General features: G+C 45.7%; 1 protein-coding gene across 4 annotated transcripts in view; it reads left to right on the top strand.

Annotated features, from left to right (window-relative positions):
* The window catches only part of LOC108245503 (FERM and PDZ domain-containing protein 1), a 39,806-nt gene extending 30,629 nt beyond the window's left edge, over positions 1-9,177 (top strand). For all 4 annotated transcript variants that reach the window (XM_017432464.3, XM_037974855.1, XM_037974856.1 and 1 more), the window contains 5 exons: positions 273-492; positions 602-784; positions 1,160-1,301; positions 2,375-3,628; positions 4,168-9,177. In XM_017432464.3, coding sequence (XP_017287953.1) covers positions 273-492; positions 602-784; positions 1,160-1,301; positions 2,375-3,628; positions 4,168-7,442 — 5,074 coding nt within the window. In that variant the 3' untranslated portion in view covers positions 7,443-9,177. The remainder of the gene's footprint in view (positions 1-272; positions 493-601; positions 785-1,159; positions 1,302-2,374; positions 3,629-4,167) is intronic.
* Positions 9,178-9,721: the final 544 nt, after the last annotated feature.

The following is a 9,721-nucleotide window of genomic DNA, read 5'->3' as shown; positions in this document are numbered from 1 at the left end:
AAACTAATTCATGTCATTTCAGTGAGTCATCATGGTTGGGCCCTGAGTCCTCTGTTGCTTCAGATGAGGCTGATCCCCATGGATTTACACACCCACACAAATACATGTCATATACACATTCAAGCCACTTGTTTTAAATAAATGCTTCTATTTTAATTCAGTTTTGGTCTTCGTTGTAACTGATGTGCAGGGGGAGAATGAGTGGATACGGTCCTGCCTCTAACCATCAGACCAAACCCATCTCACGCTTCCTGTTTCTGTGTTGGCTCCAGGAAGACGTGGGGCATCGAGAACTTTGTTTCATCCACGTTACTGAGGAACATGAGGGACAAAGATCTGAAGAAGGCCATCAGCTACCACATGAAGAAAAGCCAGTCGCTGCACGACTCCAAGCAGAAGGGCCCGCCGGTCGACCAGGCGCGGATCAACTATCTGGAGGAGCTGAGTGATCTCAAGTGTTTCGGAGGGAAATCCTTCTCTGCCACCATGATGGTACAAGTTTTATCTGTTTTAGAAAGAAAGTTATGGAGGAACTGAAGCTAAACCCTACAAGTTCAGATCCTGTAAGGCTTCCTTCTCGACACTTTCTCCGCCTCCTCAGCTCCAGGACCGGGAGTCGACGGTGACCCTGCTGGTCGGAGCGCGTTACGGAGTGAGTCAGGTGGTCAACCACAAGCTGAGCATCCTGACGACGCTGACAGAGTTCACCAGCATCACACGCATCGAGCTGCTGCCTGAATCGGACAGAGTCAGCCTCGTCAAAATGTACCTGCAGGACATCAAGGTAGGACGTTAAAGGACAAAACGTGCAGACGCTTTCAGGGACGGAACGTGCACGATTCAGCACAAAAAGACAGATTTACAGAACAGAAAAATAAAACAGAAACAGCTGAACAAAGCTCTTAAAGCTAAAAGGTCACTAGGTAGAAGCTAAAAGTAGCAGAAGACAATGTTTTTGAAGCAACTGAATTGACCTGAATGTGTTTCTGTGGGGAAAATGTCTGTAAATAATGTTAAATGACGTGCAGAAGTAGTTAGACTGCAAAGGAAGAAAACAGGATTGCTGAATCAGCATTTCGACTGTTGTCCATGTTGAAGTCTTTGTTTTCCGTTCGTCTTCATCCTGACCCGACCTCACTTCCTGTTTGTGCTGCTGAAGCCCATCACGCTGCTGCTGGAGGCGGCTGCAGCCAAGGACCTGTCCTGCCTCGTCGCGGGTTACTGCCGCGTGTTCGTGGAGCCCAACCTGAACGTCTTTCTCTGGACGGAGGACAAGAAGCACAGAGTCTCTGCAGAAGAAGGTACGAGCTTGGACACTAACAGGACAGATTAGCAGGTGGAGAACCCATTTATATTAAAGTTTAGAGATCCTGCACAATCACTTCTTGATGCTAAACTTGTGCCATTATCACAGCTTGTTAAACATTTTATAGCAGAAGAGAACTTCTTGGTTCTTTTTGGGGACATTTTTAGACATTTTCTGCCAAAGGCTTTTAGGTTTTGAACAGACTTTCCAGGTGCTTGGTGTGATGATTTGTTTTTAGTTATTGTTTTTTAATGAAATATTTCTTTTCGGATGCAAAACAAGTCCATTCAGATGTGATCATATGTGGATTGTCTTGTCTTGTAAAGAGGACATGTGTGTCCAAATATATAGTTAGAGAAAAAAACAACAAATTTATTTAGTGTTGCATATGTTTAAACTCCAATAATATTTGGTAAGTCTGGTATAAAAACTCTGTTATTGTACGTCTTTGTGCAAAATTTCACAACTATTTAAACCCAAAAAAGTGTAGCATTAAGTCATAATTGCAATTTTATAGTTATTGTATGTCTGAAATGCGTATTTTTAATTTCCATATTAAGATAAAAACAACATTCATATATTCACAAACACTTCTTCCTTGTAAATGCCAACTATTTAAAGTTTGGAGATCGTAAGAGCTTCGTAAAAAGGACTAGAAGGAAAAAGAAAAAGCTGCTGATTATAAAGAGAAATGTTTAGGTGTGAAAGCATTTATTGTGCTTTAAAATCTGCATCACCTGATCTTTTCTGATGAGGGTAAAGAAGCTGAAACTGGAGCTAGAAAAAGAAGCATTTTCTAAAAAACGCAGTGGTTCAGCTGAAACTGAAATGTTCAACTTAAAACAAGCAGAAAATAACTAATATTACCAAAACCATAGTTAAAAACTAAAATGCTGACTCAGCATTCACTCAACAAGCTAATTCAAGTCTGTTAGAAATAATTTATGAGTTTAAATTTCCCAAATATTCACATTGTTTCTTTAAAGTTAAATGTTTTCATAACTAAAATCATCTAAGGAAGTTTCACATCTGCACATTGTCAAACCTAACACGAATGTGTGCTTTCAGGTTACGTGTCTCGATGTGCGAGTGACTCGGACGACTCCTCGGAGTTGGACATGGAGCCGCTGGTCAGCCTGACGTCACACGACGGCAAACCTCGCCTCAGATCCACGTCGGACTCCGACGGGAGGAAAAGAAAAAACAGAGACAGAACGAGACACAGAGGCGGCAGACAAAAGGGAGACGTACTTCTGGAGGTCAAAAAGCTCAAAGAGAGCGGTGCTGACGGAGAAAAGGAAACGCACAAAGACACGCTGGAGACGGAGAGAGATGGAGCAGAAATACAAATCCGGATAACGGACGACGACTCCAGGAAACAAGTCGAGCAAAAGGTGAAGGTTGGAGACGGAGAGGACGAGGGAGCAGCAGAGGAGGTGGCGTCAGAAGCATCGGACTCGTGTCACACCGACTCCCACATCCTCACCAGCCCCTCCAGTGACTCCCTGGATGCCCTGGAGGAAGATGACCTAATTTCATGCTCCTCTTCCTCCGCCCATCCGAACACGGTGTCAGAAACTCGTGCCTGCGTCCGCTCTCCCTTTCAGCTCTACCTCCACTCCGACAGCCACGTTCAGCCTCATCTCCTCGCTCCTCCTCCAGCTCACTCTCACCCTCTCATCCACCTCACTGCTGTCAGCAGCAGCGAAGGAGGAGGAGAAGGAGGAGGAGGAGACCCCCACATCCTCACATCCACCTCCTCTCAGAGCCCTGATGTTCAGAACCACCCCGCTGACCTCTGCTCCGTCGACGGCTCCCTGTGTTTTGCGGAGCTCTCCCGCCTCGCTGACCTCCTGCCAAGCCCTCCCGAAGCGAGTGAGGAAGATGATGACGAGGAACTAAGAAGAAGAGGAAACGTTCAGAAAGAATTATCTGTAACAGGAGGAAGTGAAAGCGGGGAGGATGGTGTTAAAGAGCTTCCACATTCCCCGTCTCCATCGTCCCCCTCCTCCCACAAAAACTACGTGTTTAACTTCAACCAAAGTGACGCTCGCTGCTACTACAACCTCTGCTCCAACATCACCCCCGACAGCGCCCGCAGCCCTCCACGCCCCCAGCCTCCAGATGAAGAAGACGTCTGTGAAGAAGAAGAGGAGGAGGAGGAGGAGGAGGTGGGAGGAGGGGCTGAAGAGCCGGATCCAATCCCCATCCTCCAGCCGCCCCCTGGCTTCGGAGACAGCAGCTCTGATGAAGACGAGTTCTTCGACGCCAGAGATCGCTTCACGTCGCCTGAAGATTCGACCTCAGGCGCCGTACAAAGAGGTGATTTAGATTTGTCTGACAGGCTGATCACAAGATGGTTTTATCATTTTTAAGCACAGTGAAGTGAATAAAAATAGTTTTAATTGTGTTTGCTGGCACCTGGTGGTCAAGGTTTGTACTACAGAAAGGGATCCCCAAATGGAAGACCAAGGTCCGGATCTGGACCCAAATGAAACTTTACTGGAACCTAGATCAGTTAAATAAACTTTCCTGCTGTATATATTTACTATATTTCAGTAGAGAGACTCTAATCTTTACCTTACTACATTTAATTCAAAGGTTTGGTTTCCCAAAAACAATCCAGTGCTTTATTAAAACTTAGCTGAAGTACTTGATTATCAAATTTGCTACTCTGCTGAATTTTATTTACTCAGAGATGCTTTGATGCTAATTTTTAAATTTTCTGATTCAGTTGTTTTTACTGTGGGAATATATTTTTAAGTTACAGGCAGACACTTTTATGTCATTTCAGCCTTGTGTGATAATTCACGTCACTTCTTCGCAGTCTGTCTCAGTCTGTTTTTTTGTGTTTTTTTCAGATGTTTTCACAGAGATGAATCCGAACTGTTGGGTTCTGATGGAGGCAAACAGAGACGGAGGAGCAGAGGGGAACAAAACACAAGAACACGAGAAAAGAGGAGGCGTAGAAACATTTTTCTACTCAAAGAAAAGATCACGGAAACGTCGATCTTTCATGGAAACTGATTATACCGCCAGAGTTTCGTATCCAGAACCTGATCCAGAATCAAAGCACAACCTTCTTAAAAACAGATTGTCAGGATCCAGCGATGGCCAGATGCTCAGTTTAGATCCAGAACCCTCGGAGCAAACCCAGAACCCCAGTCCCACCGTGTCCTCGCTCACTCACATTGAGGGAGAACCAGCTCAGCTCGAGTCCAAACCCATCCTGTCAAAACCTCGCCCACGCAGACCAGGATCTGATTCCGCCTCTGACCAGAAACAAGACCTGAAGTCCTTCTCCAGGAGCAGGAAGCAGGACATGGAGATGGAACCTGACGCGATGGAATCCAAATCAGTCACAGACGGGGTGATGGCCGCGTCTCCTGCCATCACTGTCATCCGCTGTCGGGTTGGTCCAGACGGGAAGGAGAGCACAGACCGGAGAGGCGATGGGAAGGAGGAAGGGGAGGGACGCGAGGAGGCGGGTGAAGAGAAGGAGGAGCCAACAGGTGTGTTCGCTAACCACATGTTTATGCCTCGCATCACCAAGGAGGGAGGTAAGGAGAAGGAGGAGAGGATGGGAGAATCCTCCTCCAGCTTAAAGAGACCCCTCATCAGTGATGACAAAGTAGGCCAGGAGGCCAACGCGTTGCCTGAAAGTTTAACTGAATTAAATCAAGAAGGCGGTAAAGACCCTTTGGAATCCCATTTGATCGCCCCACAGATAAACACAAACGTGGATAAATATTTCCCTTTACTGTGTTCTCCGCCGCCACCTCCACCGTCGCCTGTTCTGCCTCCAAAACTCGATGTGCACAAATCCAAAACCGACTGTTCTTTAAAGGAAAAAAGAAACTCAGAAAACATGGAAACGTCAAGCAAAATGAATGTTTTAAATCATAAACAAGAAAGTCCAGTCCTTAGACTGGATGCTGCTGATCACACCGATGAAACAAAGCTGTTAACAAGCGTTAATGACGACGGAGTCAGTGGTGTTCCTAAATTTACCATCACTGCTAGTGACGAAGTTACAGAAAGCTCCAATTCGGATAATGTTTTTGAGGACGATGATGACGTTGTAACTAGTTATTCCCTTAACTATTGCTCAGACGATGAGAAAGAGAACAGGACTATAACTGCAAAGCGTGGCACAGGTGACAGTTTGACCGCAGCAGACAAACATGAGCCCAGCATCAGCATTCAGCCTCTTCTAAACTGTGAAGTTCAAACAAAAAGTCATTCTGTTGATGCCAATTACAACCTGGCTATAAACTCCATCACGGCAAAGCTCGGAGCTGCGACCAGCCTCTTATCTCCAACCTTTAATTCAGGGGTTCAAAAACCCAACTTGTTGAGTCCTGAAGCTAAAGAGAGGTTACCAGCGGGTAAAGACAACACCGTCCACAGTCTGTCCAAAGAGCCTCTGCAGTCAGCACATTTCCTCTTTCAAGCCTGTTCCCCGACCATCATGGGCCCTTTATCTGCTTCAACACTTCGAGGAAAGATTCAAAATTTACCCCTTTATTTATCGCGCTCCCATGAAAGTCTAAACCGAGCTGAGGTTGGGGGTACAGCCCAGAGTCCTGCTGAGGACATCAGTACAGACGACACAGATGCATCAAACATTCAGACGGTTGGCGTTGAGATGGGTGGAGCCGCTGAATCAGACAATTCAGATGATTCGGATGCAACGGTGACTGAATCTGTGGTGGACAGGGAGTTTTTAGGGGAAACAACTTCAGCAGGGTCAGAGGTAAAAGATGGGCCTGTATGCATGGAGCCCAAACCCTGCCATCAAAGTCCGAACTCCAGATGTAACGACAGTACACCAGGACCCGTAACAGAGCCCCCTGCTTCCATAATAACCCTACTCCAAAATGATACCAAGGGCTTAAAGGTAGACACACCCGGGTCATTACCAAATACCCCAGAACTAAACATACAAGTCAACAGTCTACAGGAAGATGTCCCAGGTCATAAAGTCAGTGATCAGTCTGCTTTGACCCAGATAGTGGTAACTACACAGAATCTGAACGGACCAGGACTTGCTTTTCATGGTCCGTCCCAAAGAACCAGCACTGACAGGCCTTTAATGGGTCTTTGTAGACCTTCAGATCAGAATTCAGACCCGTCAAGAACACCTTCAGCAGGCTGCAGAGTGTTTGCTATTTGTGAGGATTTGTCCCGCGCAAAAGCTCCGGCAGACTCTGCGTCCGCTCCACCCCTTAAGTCTGAACTTGGTTGTGGTTCTGTACTCGCATCTGGCTGTGAATCCGTTACAGAGGGCCTCCAGGCGCCTCTGGACGTTTGTGGCTGTCCAACGGCGTACACGAACTGCTTCAGCGGGGAGGACAACTTTGACGAGGAGCTCACGGTCTACGAGTTCTCCTGCCGCTCCCAGAGCAGCAGTCTGACCCAGACTTCCAGAGCGGGTCTTCATCTTATAACGTCTCCACCCATTCCGTCCTTTATCTCCCCCCTCCCCCCTCCATTTCCACGCCCCATTTTTTTCTCCTCCTCCACCTCTGAGCTCAGCCCTCTCCTCTCTCCACAGTCAAACACATCATACATGTCTCAAAAGCACAAAGACACAATCAGTCATCTAGGTCAACAGTGTTACCCAGAACCTCCTGCAGGGTTCAAAGTTCTTTCGAAAGATGTGGACAAGCTCCTTTGTATTTTAGAAGGTAGCGGTGTTGACCGATCTGTGGCAGGACATGGAGGACGCCACCCGAGGGACACCTGCCCAGTGCACTTTACAGAAAATAAAAGGCTCCTCCAGTTAGAGGCGCGACGGCTGATGACAGGCTGCCAGAAGGTGGTGGGGATCGGACAGAGCCCGCAGGAAATGCTTCACTCCTTAGTGGACAGTTTCCGGACCCTGGTGGAGCTGGCCGGCATCTGCCTTTGGTTCTCCGGTTGCGACCGGTGCGACCGAAGAAACGCGGAGGCGGTGGCGGGCCTGGCAGATGTAGCTCGCTCGTTCAGGGACTTCTGTCTGGCGGCGGAGCGGGCCAGTAGCAACCGCACCTGCCAGGACCTGAGCACCAAGCTGCTGGCCAAGCAGTGCACGGCACTCACGGCGTCCGTCTTCTGCCTCACCCAGCTGTTCCGCACTCTCACTTCACTGTGAGTGGACCAAAACCTCTGAAGACCCTCATATGTGGGGTCACCACTGATCCCAGTGCTGCTGAAGATATGGGCATTATGAGCTGGGACGGTAACAGGACTCAACATGAAGCAGTTACCGAGGCAGAGAGCATACTTAAAGGTGCATGTGGCGACTGACTTTATGCTGCACAAGTCTACAAATCAGACCATCAATCAGAGAGGATCTGTAGAGTTTATGAACTGATGTACTTGAATGTATTATTTATCCGTCGAGCTTATTAATTTATTCAGTTATTTATTGAATGTGTTGCTACGGTGTGTTTGAGGAAGCAGAATGTCAGGGAAGGAAGAAATGTTTACAGATAGCTTCATACAAACGAGGACTGAAGATCTTTGTGCATTACGTGGTTTAATTAAACAGTTTGGATGAGCCCAGGGGCGTCACCAAGAGGGGGGCTGTGGGGGGCAATGACCTCCTCTATAATTATGCTGGCCCCCAGGCCACACAGTCTCATCCTTTTGAGTCCCGAGCTTCTGCTTGGTGTGCGTTTTTAATTTTCCCTCGCTAAAACGAAGTAGACCTGTCAGAAGTATTTTTCAAAAAGCCAACATATGACATCAGCAGAAGTAAACTCCTCCGATCATTCTGGCTTTTAGTTTCAGGGTGCCACCCCAGGTTTATCAATGGCCCCCATCTGGTCCCCCATTGAAAACCTTCTGGAGGCACCCCTGGATGAGCCACATTCAGCTTTGCACATACTTATACTATGACGTACGGATATTTATTTATTTATTTTTACCTGTAGTCAAACATCTGAACCTTCCTGTGTGCAGGGATGTTGCTGTCAACTCTTTCTTATTATTTTATTTATTTATTTATTTATTTATTTATTTATTACAAAGACTCTGCACTGAGGAAAAGAGTTTCCAGTCTATAGGAAGTAGGAAGTACTGAATATTTATATATTTTGGTGGACAGTTTTGATAATTTTAAAACTCCTGAGGTTTTAATCCTCATTTTCAAAATCACAAAAAGCTGCAACATCAGATCGTCAGAAATAAATGACTTATACTAACTTGTACCATTTTACACCAAGTGCTTTCTTACTACGGATGACAACAAATCCGAGTTTGGTTACAAATATCCCAAACTCTGCATAACCATGAACTGTTTTTGTTTTTCTTGTTGCGTCTTGAAGAACATCGTCAAAACGGTTCAGTTTGTTTGACATCATCTTTTCAGAATTCATCATTTGTCCCAAAAATCACTGATTTAACAGAAGCTAATTTCGGTTAAAATTTTCCGCTGCGACATTTTCACTTGGAATGTTCCTTATAATATAAAGTCTTGAAGTAAACTGGATCTGCATGATCGCTGAAGAAATATTTAGTAAGTTTACACCTTCAGTGCCAGGAACACCATATATACGACAAGCAGTGTGTCTGTTTATATTTATAAAGGCTCATTAAAAGACGTTAGTTCTTCACTTTTGCCGTTTTGTTTCATTTGGTTTGGAATAAACGTTCTTGTACGTTTGCATCAGTGAAGAAGTTCACTCTGTACTCTGACCTCCACGTGAAGATGCCTCAGTCAAACGAAGGAGTCCCTCCTTCTCGATCATCTGTGCAACGAAGCATGCTGTTAGAAGCCATACAACGCACTTTTGTCTCATCAGGGATTTTATCTGTGAATGACTGAATGATGTCCTCCGCTGTTGCTTTGTGCTCAAATACCCACATTAAAAAAGTCGTTTTAAGATTCTGTTTTCAGGATTTTTTTTTTTTAGCTCTCAGTCAGATGTCATAATTAATATTTAACCTCAATAAAAAAAAAGGTTTGAATTGTGTAAAAGCAGGAACTCTTTTATCTAAACTGCAGGAAGTAATCACTGGATGTAGCTCTACAACTAACTTTTGGAGCCGATCAAATTCAAGATGACCGTCACACCCATCTGAACATAGAAGGTATGATCAATTCAGTCATTTCTTATCATAATATGAGCTGAGTCTGAAACTCTGTTATAAAAGGCGGCGGGTGATATGCATTCCTTGAAGCAGCGCTTGGCCTGATGTGGCTGCAGTTCGCTGTCTGACCACCAGAGGGCGCCGCTTATGTTCCGGAGGTGATGGACAGCAGAAACGGAAGTAACAGGAATTACGGCGTTGCCATGGAAACACTGAAACACAGGAAGCGCTGAGATTTTAGACCTGTCTATTTTTAAAAGATTTAAAGATTTATAAGGCCGATATATTTTAACTGTTTCTGTTCCCAACCACCACGTACTGAAACCTACTGACAGA

Source organism: Kryptolebias marmoratus, linkage group LG3, assembly GCF_001649575.2.
Source record: "Kryptolebias marmoratus isolate JLee-2015 linkage group LG3, ASM164957v2, whole genome shotgun sequence".
NCBI classification, from domain to species: Eukaryota; Metazoa; Chordata; class Actinopteri; order Cyprinodontiformes; family Rivulidae; genus Kryptolebias; species Kryptolebias marmoratus.
The sequence above is the reverse complement of the archived record's forward strand: the minus strand, read 5'-3'. Positions and strand labels throughout refer to the sequence as shown.